Source organism: Leptinotarsa decemlineata, unplaced genomic scaffold (genome assembly GCF_025532065.1).
Source record: "Leptinotarsa decemlineata unplaced genomic scaffold, Ldec_3_MD MMD2_tig00001393_RagTag_RagTag, whole genome shotgun sequence".
NCBI classification, from domain to species: domain Eukaryota; kingdom Metazoa; phylum Arthropoda; class Insecta; order Coleoptera; family Chrysomelidae; genus Leptinotarsa; species Leptinotarsa decemlineata.
The window spans coordinates 659501-683584 of record NW_027412562.1 but is presented as its reverse complement, the minus strand read 5'-3'; the positions used below and the strand labels follow the sequence as shown (position 1 = coordinate 683584).

Below are 24084 nucleotides of genomic sequence, written 5' to 3'. Positions count from 1 at the left end.
ATCTCAACTCTCACACAGTATCCAAGTTTTTGTAAAATATAAGGCTGTTTTCCCAGGATTTCTTTCTTATTAAAAATGTAAGTTTTCAATGAAGATTTCCAAGAATGAAAAAAAGTTATATTGGTGTAGGGAAAAGTAAAAACCCTTTCGAATGTGGTTTTGTCATTTTAGGATGGAAGTGAAATTGTGAATCACGAAGAAAATCAATTTATCTTTTACACTTCCCTGTATTTTTGAAACCCTCATTTAATGGAATTTAAATTTCTCCTGCATCATGTCTTTTTTTTTCACAAAATCCGAACTCTACAACAATTTTCATGCGGCTTTAGTTTTTGTAAAGTTGTTGGGAACATTTTGGATTCAGAAAATAGGAAAGTTGTGCGAGAAAAGCGGAAACATGAAAGATCATATTGAACAAATTCGATATTTCAAGTTTCAAAAAACCGTAAACAACAATACGTCATCCGATTTGTTAACACACAGTAGAATGACGAACCTATCGGACATAGCTCGCGGGTCGCCAATTAATAACAAAACCAAACCGTCAGGTAATCGCATATCATTACCTGGTCCCCGAGATAATAGTTGAGATCGGACGAAAAATAACACCCATTCGTCGAAAACGCAACTTAACAGCTCCGCGAAGCAAGTGCAAAATCCCATTGTTAGCGGCCACCCAGCAATAACCGCGATCGGCAAATCTCGAGCCATCGCGCAGGATATTTCACCCGAATCTAGCGGCAATGTCAGTCGCGCTTCAACCGTCAGAGGGGGAGTTTATGTCTCGCGGCTACTGAACACACGCGCGATCGCGTATCTTTTGCCGACTTGCGAAAAAATACGATCGCGTTTTGAAATTCGCTACGTGAGTGTGCTGTGTTGCCAATTGTTGGATATTGTGAATTACCCAGGAATATTGTCATGTGATTCTGTTTGTTTTTTGTGCGATAATGGTTGATAACAGCTGCGTTATTGAAGGCACCGTCAAGTTCAGGGATGGAAAAAAGGTACCAGAGGCGCTGTTTTGTTGGATTTTTATCAATAACGCTGCTGATATTGAAAAGTTTATCTGTTTGGGAATATATTACCATTTTTTAATTAATGAAATGATTGAAATATACATAATTTATTGTAGTGTGCTGGAAGGAAGGTAATTTCAGATCGTCAATAAAATATCTGATAAGAGCAAAAATATCAATGGTGCACCACAGGGTCCAATATTGGGTCCTTTATTATTTATTTCGAACTCGAGCGAAAACTTACCAGTCGAAATATTTCATGAAAATTAGAACATTTTTACATTGTTTAAAGTTTACTTTTTCAGGTTCACAGTTTTTATTACTCAATAATACACGTAAAAATTTTTCCACCGGTACCGGTGGCAATTTAATTACCGCCCATATTAGCGAGAAATTACTTTCGTGTGTGATCTCACATTCCATGCGGAATATTATTTCGTAATTCTACCCCGAAGACAAGTGTGAAATTTTTCATTTTGAGTGTACTTTTGTGTTGAAATAAAACTTTATAGGGTAAATTTGCGATATAAATTTATATCGAGATATTACACTCTTCACAGAATTTTACAGTAGAATTTTATACTTTTATATAATTTCACAGTGGAATTCTATAGTCTGATAAAATTTTACATTGTAATTTTTTATTTACGGGTTATATTACCTTGGGATATTCCGTTGTAAAAAGGTCCGTATTCAGAGTAGTTTTGAATACACTATATATACCTCAATCGGATGTTAACTTTTGACTCTTAAGTGGCCATTTTTCCTCATAATTTAGATAATTGAATGCACAAGACATATTACACATTGATATATTAAAAAAAATATGTATATACAAAATAAGTTCATATACATTCTTGAAATGAAATTCTACAAAACATTTTTTTTTCATTTTCAAAAAAGTCAAATAACAGTACAAAATAAAAAAAAACATTCTTCAAATTAACACATTTTCTTTCTTGCTCATGGTGGTATTATCCTAAAAGAGAAATGAAATATCATCAAATGAATAGGTTTAGAAATCTAAAAACACAGTAAGTTGACGAACACACATTCCTAGAGAAAATCTACTACTAGTTTGAATTCAATATTAATATTTCTCAAAAATGTTTGATACATATTCAACCGTTTAAATAAAAAATTTTATTTTTCCAAATGTTTTCCAACATTTTCTGAAATATAGCAAATATAACTATAATGATATGGTATGAAGTGGTGATGGAGTGTTTTGTTCACCTCTTCAACAGAAACAAAAAGGTCCTAAAGTGTTTCTCGATTCCTTCAATTTCAACTTGCCTTCCATCGCAAAAATGTTTTCAAGTTCAATAATAAGAATCACAAATCCTCAAATTTATCCAAAATTATGAGAGATACGAATAAAACGTTCAGATATTTTTCAGGTGAATGAAATTACGATTTAACATTGTCCGATATTTGCAACCACCAATACGAAACTTTATTCCTCATCGAAATTCATTTTTGAAATGGATAGTGCATACGGCGTCACTGATGATTCACGCCACTGCTATCGAGTATATCTCTTTTTCTCAATACCATTCAGTAATTATCACAAACATTTTCAAATATATGTTCTGTAATTATTTGAAAATCAGTTAAAATATGTTGTACTATTCCATACAGTATGAAATAATTCGCGATGTGAGGTTAGGATATACTTGTAATAAAAAAACACTCTATATTGCATAACGAGAAAACTCAATGAATTCATCTGTTTATTGGACTAGTTATTGAAATTTTACAAGAAATGCACTCACCTTCTTTACTTATTTTCACCAACAACAAAAATATTGTAATGCACACGTCAGACAAACCGATGCGCTTCTATAGACAAGAATGAACAATACAATAATCACTCACAAATACAAGCGTAATTTTACATTCGATAAAGAGATGGCGAAAATTTACATTTCACTAAGGGGGAATACCCATCGTCCAGTTAGTTCTTCTCTTCACATGAAATAATACGTTATGATTTCACACATATATTAGATGAATATTTAATTCTCAATGAAAAGTACATTGCCTACTGAAATTATGCTCGGGGATGTGAATTATTCAATAGAGAAAGTATATTTTCAATAAAACTGAAGTAATTTTCTTCGTTCGAAATGAAAATTCCGAGGTAAATTTCAATCATTTTTCCCGGTGTAGACTCGATAATTTGAAATCAGATCCAAATACTACCCAAATACCTATGATGAAATGATACCTTTTTTTTTAAACTCATCAGAAACAATATTTCATTTTACATTTTACAAGTTGGAAACGTATAAATCTTGTAGACGTAAATTATATTTATGACTTTCAGAATTATTGAAATTGAGTTTCTACTGAAAAAAATTTGAAACGAATCATTGATAAATTTACCCCAACATAAACTTTGACACTTTTTCACAAGATATTCTTTACAAATTCAAATTAGGTAGTTCAAAAAGTTTTTGATAGGGCATCAAGTATTTACTTAGGAACATTCAACATTTCATCAAATAACCCCTTCAATTTATCAAATACTTATACCATTGCTCTCAACTTTGCTGGATGCAATATATTATCACATTTTTATATCATTATCGTAACTAAATTTTTTATGACTCTAAAGCCTTAATGAAATGTCAAAAATATGCTCTTTCCGCAAATGGATGTGTAATTTGCCAAAACTAAATTTAACATCGATTTATATTCTTCAATTTCATTTCAATATAACCAAAACTTCAAGAACAGTTCCTGAGAACTCCTGAGTCTAGACATATTGAGAGAAAAAGGATTCTTTTCCCAGCAAATCATCAATTCAGATGTATTTTCTGAAGGGTTGAATTCGATGTTAATATCATTTGACTAATTTTCAGCTGAAATTTCAAGGAATGAATGAGATCCACTTGAAGTCAATGTCAATTTAATTTAAGGCAATATTCGTTTTGATTTTTGTAGCTGGAAAACTATCTCTCAATGACCATAAGATTTAACTTTTATATATTTTTTGTAATTACAGAACTTTTTACATAGTTTGTGTTCAAAAAACGCTGAAACGGTGCCACAAATACCGATGAAAGTAAAAGTAATCCATCAGTTATTACAAATATAAAAAACGCCCATTTCGTTTTGTTACATTTTTTTAATTACTTTGAAAATCGAGATCGATATATTTTTTACGTAAAAAATGGTTATTCAATGAACAGTTCTAGATGAGTGCCAAAATGTATTCGTTTATTTTTTGGGACGTCACGTTTAGATATGTGTACAATCCAATTGGAAATAGAAACACATTCATATGCTTTGTAATCATCGGCCCTGAATCTTACGAGTACAAATATAATGACGTTGAAACAAACAAATAAAAAAAGTCGACACATTGAGGAGCACCTGATAATCAGCGATGATGTGAATGTTTTCGATATCATGAAATATGACGATTAAAAATAAGCAGTTTTTCGTAACTTCCAATGAAATCTCTAGAGGATCTGTCCGATATAACCTTGTAAAAGTCACACAACTATGGATACAACCAGGAAACCAATTGAAATTTGACTTTCTATGATTTTAATTAAAACAGAAATAATGGTTAACTGTTCGTATTGATATTTATTTCTCATTAACTGTAATAACTATATTTTAATGAGTTGGTAATCATACCCACGTGTGGACCAAGACAATTATATTTTGCGAAAATTGATAACTTATTTTACATATCTTACATTTTTTCAGCAAACTTCTGTGGAAAAAATTTAAGTATCTGAAATAATATATTTGTAAAATGTATCTAAAAGTAGATTGAAATCTAAAAGTAGATTGAAATCTACTTTTCAGGTTAGAGTTTTCAATTGATCGTGACCTCAAAAACAACTCAATTTACGATTGGAAGAGTCCTTCTGGATTATAGAAATTCAACTTTGAGATAACGGGACCATTTAGATAAGAAATGACTAGTTTTTAAATCAAATGTTCCATCTTAAGTTCAAATTGAAAAAGAAAATCCTCACCATTTTCACGAATCCTCACCACTATTTGGGCATCTGTAATATACTTAATGGATAAATGAATCAAAAATTTAGGGTACTTCAAAACAAAAAAAAAATTAAAAACAAAGTTTGTGCAAATCAAATCGTACGGTGTTTGTTTATGAAATTGCTATCAGAGAAATGAATGAATAGACAGGTGTTTCACTTTGTAATAGTGAAGCAGGTGTTGCAATTTTTTAATTTCCTGAGAAATTTTAAGATGGGTTTCCACCAAACGGACTCGCTTGCGAGTAGTTTCGTTTTCAAAAACTGAAACAAAAAACTTGTTTCAGTTGTGGAAACAAACTTGAAATTCGAAATTTATCAAACAGACAAAAACTAGTCTGACTGGCGTGTTTTCTACTGCTACATTCTTAACCTGTTCATTGTTTTTTTCCGCTCATGTTCTTCAAAGGAAAATTAAATATCATTCTTGTGTGAAATGAACAACAATAGAGCATATCAATGAAAATAGCATGCCTAGTGCCGATAATCGAATTTCATAGCGAACACAGTTTACTAAAACACAGACAAAACATCGAAACCTTTTGATTTTTCCACATTCCTACTGCATATTTCATTGTTGACAAAAACAGTCGCCTGCGACACAAAGTTATGAACATTTTCCGAAAGAAGTTTTTACATTTTCAGCAGTCTCTTTCATAAGTAATAATCGAAAACTCTGATATTTCAATTCAGTTCTGTCAGCGTAATATCGATGGTGAGACTTGACTAAGAAAAAATATAAGATTTGGTACTCAAAATGAATGTGAAAAAATAGTTTGGAACATTTTTTGAAAATACCTGCAAAACATAGGGATGCACTGGTTTAGAGTTTTCTTTCATGACATTTCAACAAGTATCATTTGATCTTCCTTTTGAAGATGATCGAAACACGTGTCGAGGTGTTAAAAAACGGTTTTGGAAAAACTCCAGTAATATCCAAGTATCAACTCAATAGCCGCGTAAATTATTGCCCCATTCAGAACGAGCAAAAAACGCTGGTCAATGAAAAAACTGAGTACCTATTTCTTATATATTATATGTGGTATTGACCGAAATAAGGTACATAGCGTGTCAAAAAGTGGATTTGGACCTAACGATGGTTTGGGACACTTGAAAACATGCTCTTTCACGCGAACCTCGTCACACTTTGGTAATTATATGTTTAGAACCATTCGCTGAAAAAAATACAGGTGCAGGTACGACAGATTCTTCAAGTTCTATAATGCTGATGCAAGAACTATGAAGTTGTGTATCATTCAAATTCTCCCCAAACTCAGCATACTCTGTTTAAAAATTTTCTGATGTAATACGGAATATTCGTCTTCATCACATACCGCGTTTTATGTCGATCCCGCTTCGAAATCTTTATCAAAAACCCCCTGGTTATATTTTAAAACGACCCTTATCTAGTCAATCACAGACTAGATAACTTAAGCTACCGCCACACTACAATGAGAATAAACATCGCTCGGTTAACTACCATAACAAACTTGCATGGCAGACTGAAAAAAAATATTAATTCTATAATTTTTTTTTGTTATCGTCTGTGTGGAAATTGTTTCCTCCTTATATTACCGCTTTTGGCGTCCAAAAATCATTTCGGAATCTTTAGGATTCACCTTGGCGCATCTGTCAACCGAGCTAGTTGAAAGGAGGGCATTTCATTGAAACGAATAAGAGATAAAATGTATCGATGAATTTCCGTTTCTACTAACAAACTCCATTATTCAGCACTACCTTGAAAATGTGGATATTCAAGTCGAGTATATTCACAAAGATTATTTCCGGAAATATTCTCGGCCAAATGCATAGATATAAGAACAAAATATCAATTTTTAAATCAAATAAATTTCCCCTGAACAACGCTAGATTGTTTTCCTAAAAGTACAATGTTCAATTCGATTAGGACAGTAACAGTCACATATGATGGTGTCCTACAAAGCTGAGCCTTCAATGTTTATTCATAACATCAGGATGAAGGAAATAATCTTCCTAAAAACTGAATTTTTCGCAAAAATTGTCTCGATTGCAGAAACTGTATTTTTTCTCGGGTGACTTCAACATGTTGTAAACTGGAAAACAAAATGCTTTAAGTAGTTAATGCTGGAAGTAAAATATAATTTGAAGAATCGGGAATATACTTTTTCAATGAAAGATGAACAATCAACATATCTTTGAACAGAAACAAAATTACCCCTTACCTTTTTATGTGAAAATTGCCAAAGTTTCTGATAACCATATAGACTTTCCAAATATTCTTCCTCTTGACTTGAAAATTCCCCCTCCCTGGACATTACCAATTACCCCCTGTAATACCTATCTCCTCAACTTTCCCAAATACGAAACCCCTTCAAATTTCATAAAGAAATCCTTCGCCGAACTGGTCTCCAAATATCAGCACTTCAAACATATATAAACCGATTCTTCCAAAACAGTTGAAGGAGTAGGAGCCGCTGTGATAACAGATACCACCACTTACACTTATCGACTACCGTCTTTCTCCAGTATCTACCAGATCTGTTGGTGATCATGTCATTTTAACTGATTCTCTCAGTGCTGTCTTGGGCATCCAACAACTCTACCCGAAAAATGCTCTTCTTCTTCTCATTAAAACTGAACTGGGAAAGTTATTACAGGATGATAAACACATTGAGATAGTTTGGATTCCTTCTCATATGAGAATGAAGGGTAATAAAAGGGCCGATTCAGAAGCTCGAGAGGCTTTTTCCAACCCCAACTGTTGAGAGATCCAACGAGTGCACTATCAAGACGTTTATTTCCAAATAAAAGAGCTCATATGCGACAGATGGAAGCAAAGGTGGCAATCCCCTTATAATAATAAACTCAGAGCCATTAATCCGAATCTAGTCACTCAAAATTACCGAGACAGCAACTTTTACTTACACACCTGAGAATTGGACATACGAAATTTACCCATCTACATCTCCTAAAGCATGAAGAGCCTCGCATTTGTGATACCTGCAGTGTGACGATGAGTGTTGAACATTTCATCTCTGATTGCCCAGCTTTCAATGAAGAAAGACAATTTTTCGGATTACCAAGCGACCTCACCAATGCATTGGATGTTACGAACTTTACTTCCCTTTTATAGTTTTTTGGAAAATGTTGGCATCTCTAACAAAATTTAATGTACCTACTGTAACCGCTAATAACCCTAGTGGTTGATGCGGTGTTTTTCCTTTTAAATAAAAAAAAAAGATGAACAATCAATTCTTTGAACTGGAGCATGGCTCACATGTATGTATTATTGCTCTTATCTCGACCGTTAAAATTTATCAGTCTCGAAAGTGCGACCCGAAATTGATATGATAAGGATTATCTTTGTATATAGACAAACAGATAATGAAAAAAACGTAAAACAGGTATGAAGATAAATCGTATACAACTCATTTGTTTCTGAAATACTCTTTTGAGGTATTCAGTTTTGCAATAATTGTAAATATACGGTTGTACGGTTCAATTTATCCGTACGATTTATTTTGATTATCTAAAAATTGACATAATTTATTATTATAATGCCTTACAATTTAACACTTTTTTCATGTCATACCGAAACAAATAGTGGTCATGAAAACTTCCAATTTTCCAAAGTGGACTGTAATAAAACTAGTTGCCAACCTGTTGCAACTGTTTGGCTTTTTCCGACTTTCGAAGTCTGCAAAAAGGCATTCTCCGGTTATGATCATCTAGATCGACGAACAATAGGCCAATTAAACTTCTGACCGACTTTCAACAAAACTAGACGGCAAATTCCGAGCAACAAAAACATGCAAACGGCAACAAAACAACCAGTTTGAAATTCAGCTATCTAGAGTTCAAGGTTTCGTTATAGCTATACGAAATACGTATACGATTTTATCATGATATCGTGATTCCACATGAGCAATAAATCAATGTTGACGTAAGTTGACACGAACTTGCTTTCAAGACGATTCCAAAAGTCATGACTAATTTTTTATCGGAAAATGTTGAGGAAGAACAAACTGAGGTGTTTTACTAAACTTGGACTGAAACTTGGCATGATGAACAGTGGCGGTAGAACAAAAATTATAAACAATTGGTTTTTCCTTTCTAAAACAATGAATTTTTCAGTTGAGAGGAAAAAGATTCGAATGATATGTTTTTTACAAGCTGTCTGTTCGGATATTATTGTAGGTTTCTTGGTAGATTCATTTAGTCTAAGGCTGAGGTGGCACTACGGTTTTTTCCCGTAGGAGGTGAACCGCAAAACCGCCCGAAACGGACACACAACGGTTGAAAACCGCGAAACTGGCCACGATTTTCAGCTTGAAGATGGATTTCAAGAGAGCTGTTTGTGTTGCTCTAATACTGAAAAGAAGGTTGCTTTAATACTGAAAAGCAGAGAAAGAAAACGTCATCAAACATTTCGCAAGTATTGGGTCGTTCTGACGGTTTTTTTCCGCGACTGATTTTGAAACCGCGACTTGTTAGGCTTAGGCCGCACTGCGCCTAAACTGCCGCCGATTTCAACCGCCTGATTTTGCCAGTAAAGAAAACTATTGCAAGCGGCCACACTGAAGGGTTTTTCGATGGTTTTTTCCCGCGACTGATTTTAAAACCGTGACTTGTTAGGCTTAGGCCGCACTACGCCTAAACCGCCTTGGAATTTAACCGCCTCATTTTGTTAGTGAAGGACACTAATGAAAGCGGTCGCAGTGAAGGTTTTTTCCCGCCACTGATTTTGTCAGTAAAGGAAACTATTGGAAGCGGCCACATTAACGGTTTTTTCGACGGTTTCGGTAGGAAACTAATGAGAGCGGTCACAGTGAAGGTTTTTTCTTGCGACTGATTTCGTCAGTAAGGGAAACTAGTGGAAGCGGCCACACTGACGGTTTTTTCGGCGGTTTTTTCCCGCGACTGATTTTGAAATCGCGACTTGTTTGGCTCAGGCCGTACTACGGCTAAACTGCCGCCGATTTTAACCGCCTGATTTTGCCATTAAAGAAAACTATTGGAAGCGGCCACACTGACGGTTTTTTCGATGGTTTTTCCCGCGACTGATTTTAAAACCGTGACTTGTTAGGCTTAGGCCGCACTACGCCTAAACCGCCTCGGATTTTTACATCAGGAAACTGATGAAAGCGGTCGCAGTGAAGGTTTTTTCCCGCCACTGATTTTGTCAGTGAAGGAAACTATTGGAAGCGGCCACACTAAAGGGTTTTTTGACGGTTTCGGTAGGAAACTAATGAGAGCGGTCACAGTGAAGGATTTTTCCCGCGACTGATTTTGTCAGTAAAGGAAACTAGTGGAAGCGGCCACACTAACGGTTTTTCGGCGGTTTTTTTCCGCCACTGATTTTGTCAGTAAAGGAAACTATTGGAAGCGGCCACGTTAACGGTTTTTTCGACGGTTTCGGTAGAAAACTAATGAGAGCGGTCACAGTGAAGGTTTTTTCCTGCGACTGATTTTGTCAGTAAAGGAAACTAGTGGAAGCGGTCACACTAACGGTTTTTTCGGCGTTTTTTTCCCGCGACTGATTTTGAAACCGCGACTTTTTAGGCTCAGGCCACACTACGGCTAAACTGCCGCCGATTTAAACCGCCTGATTTTGCCAGTAAAGAAAACTATTGCAAGCGGCCACACTGACGGTTTTTTCGATAGTTTTTTCCCGCGACTGATTTTAAAACCATGACTTGTTAGGCTTAGGTCGCACTACGCCTAAACCGCCTCGGATTTTAACCGCCTCGGATTTTAGCCGCCTCATTTTGTTAGTGGAGGAAACTGATGAAAGTGGTCGCAGTGAAAGTTTTTTTCCCGCGACTGATTTTGTCAGTGAAAGAAACAATTGGATGCGGCCACACTGTTGAACAAAGTCTCAAATTAATTTCGAATTATTTTTTATTTCTCAGTTTGTGTTGCTATTGAACCGTGTTTATGTAGTTATTTAAACTTTCAATTTTTTATTTGGTTTTGATGGTGAATGCAGTAGCTGCATAATGACCTAATTCTCATTCTATAATTTTATTGCTTTCCTATTATTTTGTAAAAATTACAGTAACGTACTTATGCAATAACTTTCTTATTGAATTTTGAAAATACATTATTTTGTACTGTGTGCCGTTATTTTAGATATATTCTTGAAAACAGCTCAGCAAGATCTTCTGAATTAATGATACTTTGTTTACGCACTGTATTTTTCCTTTTCAGACTGGAAATAAGTAGTTCTCGGAGACATACATAGAACGGATATTTTATTATCGAAAACAATACTTGTTAGATTATTTACTTATAATATCGATTCGAAACCAAACAGGTGAACTTTGGTTCCGCCTCCAAGGTCTTGTTACGGCATAACCTTCCAAACTATGGCGCAACATCAGATAACTTGAGTAATTTGACTCTAGGTGCGAACAATATGCTGATTTCTATACCGATAAAAAATAATGACCAGAAATATTGTTACCGATAGCACAGTCTACTTTCAGTTTACTAACGATCACCTTATCTGCAATTCAATACCGAACTTCTCAACCTCTGTGTCAACCAAATTAGCATACAAAACCGTATCTGAACCATTTTGAAACACATCCTGTATAATACGGTCAATAGATCTTTTCTTTTTCAAAGAATGATTTCTTTCATTTTTGAAACTCTGTAAAGTAGCCCCTTGTTACGATTTTGGGTAGATTTCATAAATTTCCCCAGGCTTTCATTTCTATGAGTAGTAATAATAGTAATTATAATATGTTTATTCTCAACAGGTTTACATTTACAAATAGAGAAAATACAAATATTCAAAGAGTACTTATATATAAAAAAAGATCCAGATTACGAAAAAGAAAAAGAAAATGGAAAACAATCATAACATTGAATTTTTGAATGAATACATTATAGAGGTTGATTTTTCCAAGCGTTTTCAAAGTATTTGTTGAAAATCAAAATTGTCTAGGGCATTCCGCCTTCGAGCACTGTTTCGGTCTTCGAAGACCATCATCAAGGTTTGTCCAGTGAAAGGCAAGTGTAAAATACGAACCTGATTTTGACTTTCATGTTTTAAAAATCCCTATCATTCCAACGTCATTTATCTATTCATTTCAAGAAAGTTGAGCTATTTGAAAGCTGAAAGCAACAAAAATTCATGTATTGAAATAAACAGAATGAATGAAGAGAGCAAATTTTCATGAGTCTACTTTAAACTGTAATATGTCAGTCAATACTTATTCAATTTATTCGAAAAATGTGATATTTCAATCATTGCACTTTTGCTAATGTGACAAGTTGATTGATTCTGTCACCATGAAAAGGTGGTGCTCGGGATTTGATGAAGTCGACGAAGGCCATTTTTGCCTGGTTATGGTTGGCAAAGATTCTATCAGAGAAAAAATCATCGAAGTACTTGTAAAGATGGTAGTTGGTTGGGGAAAGGTCTGGGGAGTATGGCGGTGAGGCAGAGCTTCGACGCTCAATTCGTTTAATTTCTGGACGATGATTTGTCAAAGGTGCGGGCGGGCTTTGTCGTGGAGAAATTGGACCTCTTCTGTGGACCAGTGCTGGCTGCTGCTGACATTTCTGGTACTTGTGACAATTTGGCGCGGTTGCACATCGTCCTTCTTAAAAACTATGGAGAGGCTATGTGAGCGGTAATTAAGAGATGAAGTACTAGTTCACAACCCACTTCATCCAGATCAGCATTCATATAATCCGGAAAGGTCTTCACATATGGTTGGCGGAATCAAGAGATCATTGGACAATAAAGAATCCATTCTGGGTATAGATATGGAGGGAGCGTTTGATAAAACAACCTTTCCAACAATTACTCAGCAACTACACTCCAGGAATGTACCCCTGGTAGTAGGAGAATGGATACTCACGATGAACTCTAATAGAGCAATAAGTATCGATATAGAAGACATTACAAGACTGGTCATGAGGGGATGTCCACATGATTATTCACCTCAACAATAATGGATTCTACACAATTGCATATGTAGAAGACATAGTTATCTTGTAGACCGGCAAATTTGTGAACACACTGTGCGATAGAGCGCAGGATGGGCTCAAATTAATAGAAAGACGGTGTAAGGAAGACTCATTGTCGATCAATCCCAAGAAGACTGAGATGGTCCTTTTCACCAGGAAAAGAAGTTTATCGGGCTTAAAACCTCTCGAAATCTCCAAAAGTAAAGTAAACTTCTCTGAAGAGGTGACATACCTTGGTACTATCCTCGACAGGAAGCTAACATGGAACTCTCACCTACAGGGTAGAGTAAAAAGAGCATATTTGACTTATGAGCAATGTCGGAGGACAGTGGGACGCGCATAGGGTATTTCACCCCGTGTGGTTACCTGAATCTACACTGCAATAATAAGACCTATGTTAACGTACTGAGCCATTGCATGGAGACCGAAAGTTCTACAAGCAACGGCCATCACAGGAGCCATGGTAACAACACCAACCGCGGCAATGGAACTGATTTAATCACAGGTCAGACCCCTCTGGACCTGTACGTTAATGAGGTTGCGTTAATGGCCATGTTACGATTGCGCACGGCTGGTGTAAACCTCGAAGTAGGAATGGGAGAAGCGCTTACTGCGCAACCTCTGCTGCAGGCAACCAGTGATGCAATCGACCCAGGTTTGTGTTTAATAAACCCTACAAAATACAAATAAAACAGTACACAGAGTCAGATGCTGCAAATGCAATACGCATATATACAGACGGTTCAAAAATCAAAGTAGGTTCAGGATGTGGATCATTACGCCTAAGGATTAAGTGAGGAATGGGAAAAAATACCAGCGTGGTCTAAACAGAACTGGCTGATATCTCAATCGCTACAAGAGAAGGAATCAAGAAAGGACTTTCTGACAAAACCATTACAATCTGTACTGATAGTAGACAAGCCCTATTAGCCTTGAATGACAAAATGATACCTAAGGCTAGTACTAGCCTGCCACCAAGATTTAGCCAAAGCCTCGGTAGATAATAACATCATCCTGAGGTGGGTTAAAGGCCACGACAGGAGTGAAAGTAATCGCATTGCCGACTCAGCCAAGGAAGCAGCTGGACTAAGAAGTTTAGGACCCAGTGGCACCTACGGCCTGATGACTCCGACAATTGCGGAACTAGCCAAATGTTACACCCATGCTCAATCCCTCAAGAGATGGGATGGATGCAAAGAATGCAATCTTGCCAGGATTACCCTGGGCGACCCTGGGAAGCTGGCGCCGAAGAAATATCTGGCGATAACCAAGAAAAATCTACGTTTAACAGTAGGATTTCTGACTGGCCACTGTCAACTAAGGAAATACCTCCATAATATGGAGTTAGTCGACACATCGTTATGCAGGATGTGTGAACAGGAAGATGAGACTGTCAGTCATGTCCTATGCGAGTGCCCGGAGTTATCGTCAATAAAAGGATGTGTATTCGGCGAATCTTGGCCTACACCTGCCGATATAAAGGAGATGTCTCCTAGTGATCTGTCCAACTTCCTGGAATGGACAGGATGGACGATGACCTAGGAGGACAACTCTTCGGGAGGATGTACAATAGGTCACATAAGGCCAAAGTGGTGTGGGCTTACACTCACACTCCCTACTCTACAGATACAGTGAAATGAATATTTAGTGAGATATGGAGCTGCAAAAACACATAACACAATAACGCTCGAAGATGCTATTGCATAGCTGAACACCTGTCGAGGTTTTGTAAGCTGTCAAGTGGAAATACCACATTGAAGTGTGTTGTTTGAATATGTCTAACAAAATGTTATTTGCAGTTGGGTTCTGCTAGTTTAACGTAAAATTAACATCGATATTAACATCAACGATATCTCCGTTGAATGTGAAGCAGAAAATTCAGGAGGAGGTACAAAGTTACCCTGAAACTGGACAGAAATTTGAGGAGTGAAAATAAACACAGAAATTCAATGTGCTCCTACTAGCGTAAAGTATTGAGATACGTCTGTAAAAATGCGTTGCTCTGAGTGTACTTATGTTCATCGACTATGCGTTGGTAAATGACCGATTTTCTTGTGCTGTAACACGAGACGTGAACAAAAAACGACTCCAAGGGTTTTTTCATTCATGTTCCTTGTTATTTCAGTGCCACAATCTGCGGTAGTGAACGGGATACCGAGGGCTCATAATAAATTTTAAGGGTGGTCGACCATTAAGGGCGTTTCTTGAACTGTCACGGCCAGGGCACGCAGCGATATCTAAAGAAAAGAACAGATGCTCTTGGAACTTCTAAGTATGTTATTTAATATAGAACAACACTTTCAGATGCTCGTTGTAACGGATTTTTGTCGTGTATGACGAAAAGGACAAGATATATTGGACCGATAAGTTTGTGTTGTGGTTGTTTCCTGTTCTCGGCCTGGGGAAGGTATTAACAATGTGGAAGAAGTCATAAATTACGTTTTTATTTGAGGTTGTCCACGAATTAGGACCGAATTCGACAGAGTTGTATACATACACTTTCAATAACTGATTCAAATGAATTATTTTTCAGTTAAACAAATTCTTCATTTGGATTTGGCGAAATAAAACTATTTTTTCAACCAAATTACAGTTTTATCGATTTTGTTCAACTTGAGAAAATATTAGTTGAAATGTCTCAGTTTATCAGTTTCATCAAATTATTTTGGCATATTTGACATTAAAATTCAATAATATATTGAATGTACGGAACCTAAAATGCTCGTTTCGTTCTGAAATGTATTATAAAAACCATTCCTTCATCGAATTTGGAATTTAGGAAATGTTCATTTTAACTGAAATTTCATAAGAATTGAATGAAAGCAAAGCGCTTTTGAATCAAAAGAATAATATGAACTGAAAGAAAATTGGTATATTTGATTAGAGAATTTTTTTTTGAATAATATCACACTGAATTCAGATATGTACTTTTTTCTATAAAATACTGGGGTAAATTTTTTAGAGGGATTTGTTTTTTTCACTAAAAAAAATTGGTAACTTTCAAAAGAGTGAAAAAAGCAGTTGAGTACATAATAAAAGCTTCAAAATGATGTGTAGATCATGTACAAAAGTTACTTCTAGATGAAAATTGAGAGTGAAAAAGCCCGTGAGAGTGAAATTTTATCCCTTTCACACACTATATTTTGTAGCAATCCTGTGAATGATATTATCTGATTTGATTCCATAAGGAAAATTTTGAGTACAAACCGAGTAGAAAAAAGTGTTTTTTGTGAAACTCAATGTTCATATGAAAGTAGGTATTTGTTTCGAAAGAATTTTTTCTTTCGTGTATTTCTTCCAGTTTTGTGTCTGAAAGTTACTTCTTTGCATGATCTACACGTCTTTGTGAAACGTCTATTTTGCAATTGATTGCTTTCTTCTTTCCTTTGAAACCTTCGTGTTTTAAGTACATGAGTTTGGTGTAGCATAATCATAAATTACTGTATTTATCTGTATTTTGTCACAACCTCAATATCAACTGAGTAGCTTCATTACGATCAAGACTTTCAATATTTCTATAAAGATGCATATCAGAATGCCTTTGGATGATAACTTGATTTCTACATTCAATATTATTGAATTTTGAAAAAATTTTGGTTTTTCATATCAATATTAAAAATGTAGAAAACTTTTTATAAAGACAAGTAAGTAGAAATCCAAAAATCTTTTTTCCCAATAAGGAATATCTCTTGAAAATATTCTCACTCCAATTTAATAAAAATGAACGTGAGTACTGATGAATTTAAAAGGTTATCACAGCTCATCAGGCAATCTGTCCATCTGAAACATACTTGCTGAACGGGTAAAACTACAAATTGCGACGAATGAATTTGTATTCAACATTTAGTTTGCTTACCTTAGGTTTTCATTCAAAATTTAATGCGTTGAAATTGGTCGGTACTTCATGGAAATAGATAAATCATTCAGTTAACACTTCATTGTAGGACTTTCACTGGATAGTTTCTTCAGGAATTTTCATACTGACTGAACTCTACCGAATTAGTGTTTTATATGTAACAATTTCAGTCATACTTATGGCTACATACTTACTAACTAATAATTTTACCTGAATCAGGTATAAACTAGTCAATAATTTTAGAAAAAATTATATCACCCACAAGAATGGACATGCCGTAAAACTTCAGTGTCGTACAAATCAGGAGAATACGAGGTATGTCCAAAAAATATGGTGAATGTACACCATATGTACCAAAAACATATTTCAAAAGCAAACTTTTTCATCAGTTTCTTTTCTCAATCAACATTGTACATACTAAAGAAGTCAGCCCTTAAGCTTTCGTAACTTTACCTATAAATATTAATCCCCAATATCTCTGAGCCCATCGGGGTTTCGGTTCCCTTTGGAGAAGTACTACGAGCGCTTTTTATTCAATAATCCCAGACGTTGCATAATTTAGGTGTCCAATAAACCTAACAACTGTCAGAAATGTCGACCAACCCAGGGGATTAGGGGTATGCCTGTTACCATCAGATTATAATCAATACGGAGGGCGATTTTACGAATCGCTTTCCACCCTCTGCGATATTATATTGTTTTTTCTTCGAGTGATATTCTTTCTGTGTCGACGATTTGACTTTTTGATGAGGACGCTTAAAATGTTAATCCCTGTTAGTCTTAATCTGGTGTATTTGGATCGTCTCGTTTTTTTTTTGAGTTATACGCTTCTACCGGAAAGCACTTAAGTGGGTTCGTATGAGATATTCTCGAAACGTTTTTTTAATTCCGGAATTTTATTCAGTTGGGGTTTTCTTTTTGGCGAATTCTATTCGCTTCAAAAGATAATCAGAAGGACAAGAATGTAGGAAAGTGAAAAATGAATGTGTTTTTGTTTTTTATGTCTTTACAAGTTATGGCTTTTATCTAGGATTTTACGACGTTTCTAATTACGACTTCCAAGTCGTAAATTTGATTTTACGTCCTTACAGAAAGTCGTTGATGTGATGTTCTGAATTATTCTCGGAACTATTACGAGATCGCTTTGCTCAATACTTCTCGGTCAATTCCAAGTACTCATTTGAAAGGATCATGTTGTTGCATTTTTCCCGTAGATTTGACAATAATTGACGACCCTGTAAATCAAACTCAACTTTGTCTCACAGCTACACTGACAATGCAACACAAAAACTTCAAATGAAACTCGCTAACTGATACTCAAATGTCCAGCGCCTTATTGGAACACTTCGTATCGCATTTTAAACTAAACTCTCTCGATCTGCGTATTGGCAGTGTTTATATATGGTAATGGAAGTCTCTCGAAGCCGTTAGGGAAGTCGCTAGAAGTCTCTCAAGGCAGGCGATATCTAGAACAATCGCGAAGCGCAAGTCAAGTTGGGCGTGATCTTGGGCAAGTCCAACATTATTTGTTAGACTAATTGCAAAGATACGTGGGACAAACAGGAAGCTATTCAAAAATTGGTTGTTCGAACATGAAGGCAGTACCAAAATCTTGGATTATATACCAAGCAGCCCCCACTACACGCCTGAGAAAGAAAGGTGACAGATTTATTATTTGAGGACAAGACACAAGCACTACAGGAAAATTCTTAAGGCGCTCTCAGAGCGGTTCCTGTGCGAAAGTAACAATTCGCATTGGATTTGAATCGCTGGAGGTTGAATCCAAATGAAAAAACGTTCTCAGGAAGTGTATTCCACATAAACGCAGTTCTCCAGATGAAATAGTTTTGAAACAGTAAAGTTAGTGGTGTACTGAGTTGAACCTCAAAACGATGAGCAGCCACAGTTCGTCGCGTATTTCTGATATGTACCGCTCTTAGTGGAATCAAACTTGCCAAGTCACTTCCCGTGAAAGTATCTATAGAAGGGAGACAAATCTCCAACCTTTCTTCGATGTTCCAGGCTTTCAAGGTTGCACATGATGTTCGCGTCTCCAATCAAGTGGATGGCTCTTTTCTGGATGGAATCCAGCAACTTCAGGGTATGTTTGGTGGCGGAGCTCCATACAGGAGATCAATACTCCAAAGAAGGTATGATCTGAGCTTTAAAAAGCATCGAAAGTTGCTGAGGTGTGTACAGTTTTCTGGTTCGGAACAGTGTTTCAAGCTTTTGAGAAGCAGCCTTTGTAATTCCAACAACATGATTGTGCCAAGATATATTGTTGTTCATTTTAACCCCCAACAAACTTATCGAAGCAGAAAGCGAAATTGTCTGACCTGACATTATTATATCCGGTTTGGAGAAAACCGACTCCTGTGTTTTTGTGGGATTGAATTGAACCTGGTTACTTCCACCCCAATTCGAAATCACTTCTAGATCCTCATTAAGATATGCAACCTCCTGCTGCCGGTGAAGATATGCCTTCGTAGCCGATGTCCTGGAATCCAAATGAAATGGACTCTTGTTTTTTCCAATAAGTCGTTGATATACAATAAAAAGAGGGTTGGAAAAAATATGGATCCCTGGGGAACACCAGCGTTAACAGTGAAAGTATTCGGGAGATATCCATCGACAGCCACATCGCAAACCTCAATATTGTACATTTTCAACCTCTTTTGAATGGATGTCTCATCAGTGGATAACTTGTATTTTCAAACAAAGAATGTCAACATGAGAAGATATAACTACCGGAAGTTCAAATACCTCTTGTTTCATCTTGTTGGATCAGAATATTTCGGTAATCTCCAGACAATTACAAGTTTCCTATTTGTTGTTTTTATTTTTCATATGAAATTTCCCATACATGGTTAACACATAGACGTTAAAATACAATTGTACGATCCAATATTGGTGATTCAAAAAAACACTTTATTGTGAGATTCTCACTAAACAGTTTTACAAAATACGCAACACGTGTTTCGCAATACGATGGCTTCTTCAAGCGTGTCTTTACTCACCTGAAAAATTCATTGTATGGTGCCCACACCATAATAAATAATAATAATAATAAAGTGAATACTTTATGGATTTTCATCAACTTTCGGCCGATTTCATTAAATATGATATTGGTGATCTTTGTTAATTTTCTTTTTATTTGTGACCCACCTGAATATCTGTCACAAGATTCAGTAATAATCGATATCAGTTCGGAATCAACGACTTACTGAAGAATGATTGCAACATACTTTGTGACAAAATAAGTAGTTAATTAGATTTCCAATGTAATTAACTACTTCAACAGAGTCGAATTCAACACATTTTTGTGGACTTTCTCCAAGAAATGATCGAGTGAAATAAACAAATACAAAATCTCATTGAAATTTTCAATTGAAGCTTCAATATTTTCCACGTGTCACATATAGCATTTCATTCATTTCATCTTTTCATTCTACAGAAAATGTCCCACTAGTAGATCGAAATTGAGTCCAATAACTGATCATTCTTCTACCAGCCTGACTCTACATTCTGGAAGTCGCCTATGACCAAAAAGAACACGCCAATTAACCTACCATGGTCCACTGAAATTGAGTACAGATATGGATTTTAAATGATATGCCAAAAAACAATAACAATTGTGCCACATTCTTGAATTTCGAAGTAGCCTTGAAGCATTTATGATGAAGAGGAAAAAGTTGAAGTTGACATATATCTATAACCAAAATATTGTGGAGATCATGTGAAATATGCTTCAGATATTATGAATATTCGTTTGTGCAGTATCTTGTTGAATTTGGTACACTGAGTAATAGTTGAAGCATATTTTGAAGAAGTGGCAGCTGTGAGTGGCCTCCTCGGTCACCAGATTTATCGCCCCTTTGAGTTATTTCAGTGAGGTCTGAGGGTGGTCCCAGAAGTACCCGCTCCAACGAAGAAAACACAAAAATTTTGGAAAAAATATATTTAGTTTTCAACATAATCTCCTTGCAGTTCCACACTTGTTCCAGCGACGTTTATGATTTATGGTTTATGGTTGACCACTGCGATGCTTGTCTTGGCAGTTCGTATGGCCTCGTTTCAATTCTACAGCTTAATATTTTACTGTTGTAAAAAAAGGAGCAGACTCACCCAGAGTAGAATCCAGTTCAGCTTTTATATTGGTTGGGCTGAGGCTTTCCAAATGAAAGTATTGTACCACATAACGATGACCAATTTTATCCATTTTCATAAATTTACCGAAAACGTCCGCTACGAATAGCTGCCAAACCAATACTTAACAACGCAGCGTCTTCAAACTTGAAACATATGCTTTATAGACTGTCTACTTTATAATACAGCAATATTTTTCGAACAACTACAGCCATGTATAGGGCATGCCGGGTACTTCTGAGACCACCTTTAGAACAAAACCAGATTTTTTTGAAGATTTGCGCCATAGAATTATCGATAAGTACCGTTTAATCATTCTAGAAATACGGAAACTCAGGATGTAAAGTGAGTCTGATGAAAAGAGACCTTGCCAGAAATGAAGTACTATTTTTTGACTGGCGTTTCGCTAACCAAACTAATTTTATCAGTATAAAACTAAATTTAACGACTAAGGTATAAATAACTTCACATATACATCTGGATCAACCAATTCCTTTGATGATGGGTGTCATCAATTAATTCTCTGGTAGTATTATTATATCAGTTTGTTAATGAATCTCAATTTCTAATGAATGTTAGTACTTGTTATGGTACGTAATATTTTCCTGGTTTCTACAGTCCGCTTCGTTTGGCCAACATACTTTGTATCGCATTTCTACAGCTTGTTTCGTAAATACCAGATCTGTTTTTCAGGTTGCATGATCATTGGTGATGTGTACGTGTTTTGAAAGCCACTGTGGAAGTGATTTCAAAATAACATGCCCCTATGCCAATTGGGGGGTGGAACTGGTGAAGAGAAAAATACTGGAAATGATAGTTTTAGATGATTCCTGATGAATCATCTGTTTTATCTGCATCACTTTGTGAAATAAAACCCTGTTAGGGATACAATATTCAAAATTTTAACAAGAATTAACGCAATACCTGAAGTATCTTAAAATCAAACCTTTCAATACCAGGAAACAACGTGCTTCGTGAAAAATTCAAACGGAAATACTAATCTCAAGAAAGAAATTTCAGAACCAACAATTTCATTGCATTTTCTTTGCCATAAATCAAATATTGAATATTTCAACAACTCATTAATAACTTCGGAATACAGCCCGAAATACCGCTTGAAAGGAATCCAGCCTGCTTCAGATTTCATTTTGAATCAAGCTTGAAATATAATTACATTTTACTTGCCTTCCCAAAGTCTCTTTTAAGTAAGTTGTAAAAATTCAAATCGCCCGAGATTTGCTTTGATTAAATTAACATGCATTTTCCAGGAAGCTATGATGTATTTTAATTTCGCTTAGGCAAGCAAGGAGGCGGCTTTTCTTGCTAAGAAGAAAAGGCATTAATACGATAGCTCCTTCAATATTCAAGGAAACTCTCGAGTCCGTGAAAATATAACTGCCGGAGATATAATAGAAAGGGTCCGGGAATGCTTACATTTTGGAGTAATTGTTCTGAAGGATTCTTTGGGATTAATGTTGATCAATGCGCTGTGTGGCCATGAAAGGAAACCCTTACGGTGGTATTCCAAATCCGGTTAAGCGTTATCGCCTTCTCTTTTCTGTTGGAGTTTTCTGTATGTTTATGGATTTCTATGGCTTCCCGTACTAGCCGACTATGGTATCCAGGATCGGGTGCAAGTGGTTTCAAATCTTCAAACAGTAATGTATGATCTCCTTCACTAAACGTGTGTTCCGCTACTGCCGATTTTTCTATTTGATCTAATCTACAGTTTTTCCGATGTTCATTCTGCTTTGTACCCATGGATCTTCTAGTGGTACCGACATAAACTTTTCCGCAGGTGCATGGTACCTATATTGTATACCCCCGCAGCTGATAGTGGCTTTGACATCGAATGGAAGCAGTGTAACCAAGATCCACAAGGCCATGAAACTCAAGACTTCTATAAGTCAAAATAGGGAGGAAAATCAGGTTGCACGTGCATTTCTACCGTACATCCCTAGCGTTACAGATAGAATCGGAAAAATTCTAAGGAAGCATAATATAAAAACAGTTTCAAGCACACCAGGAAAATACAGCAAAGTCTGAGATCTGCGAAAAACAAAAGAGATCCACTATCAGCTGCGGGGGTATAACGTATACCATGCACCTGCGGAAAAGTTTATATCGGTACCACCAAAAGATCCATGGGTACAAGGCTGAATGAACATCGGAGAAACTGTAGATTAGACAATGGGTCTAAAATTTGATGTTTACAGAAAGAATACCAGTACTTTGTGATATAATACTGATACCTAACAATCCATAGGTTTTTTTTTGGCTATGGAACCCTTATTGTGTTGGTCACAAAATTTTCACCTACTAGTTTAAATATTTTCATGTTACGACTCGATACAAAGAAAAAGTTATGAATGAAAAACAATCGTTATAATGTTACAACTACTATTGTTAGTTTTATTCATCTCCTCGCAAACTTGGTTGATGAAACACGCCTATAGTGGAGTATTACAATTTTTTCTTGGGAAACCGATCGTTCAGGTCTTAATGACCCCGCCTAACCCTACGGAAATTTTATATATCTATGTTATATGATACTGTCAACATTGAAGTCATCAAATTTTCTGAATGAATGTGTGCCGTGCCTGATTTCATTATCTGAATTTCTCTATAAAAGAGAAATGAAATATGGCCTTCCAGGTTTTCCATTCACTTTTCCATCAACAGGATGAAGGCAATAAAACCCATTCACCTGCGCCTCGCTGATGTCAGATTTATGAATGAGAGTACACTTTCGGTTCAGAGTGTATTAGTTTAACAGTTGTAAATCACCAGACGATTTATCGTGATATACAGTAGGCTACTTTTTTTGTTTCGCGTCTTAGATAGAAAAAAATGTTTATTATACGATCTACTGATTCAGTTTTAGAAGCGAATGCTATGATGATGTGTATTAATATATTTCCGAATTCTTTCTGGAAGTGGAGTAGTTATAAATAACTTTCTTTATAGGTATCTTCACTTTTGTTATTTGAACACAATTCTTTTCCACTTTCACTTTTTTTATACCAAAATCTAATAAGATAAATGAACATTCTGCATAATCAAATTTTTTATGATGTTC

General features: G+C 35.8%; 1 protein-coding gene across 1 annotated transcript in view; it reads left to right on the top strand.

Moving 5' to 3' along the window:
- The first annotated feature begins 691 nt into the window (after positions 1-691).
- LOC111508731 (uncharacterized) overlaps positions 692-24084 on the top strand; it is a 483369-nt gene continuing 459976 nt past the window's right edge. Inside the window, exon 1 of the mRNA XM_074176068.1 lies at positions 692-1007. Coding sequence (XP_074032169.1) covers positions 951-1007 — 57 coding nt within the window. The 5' untranslated portion in view covers positions 692-950. The remainder of the gene's footprint in view (positions 1008-24084) is intronic.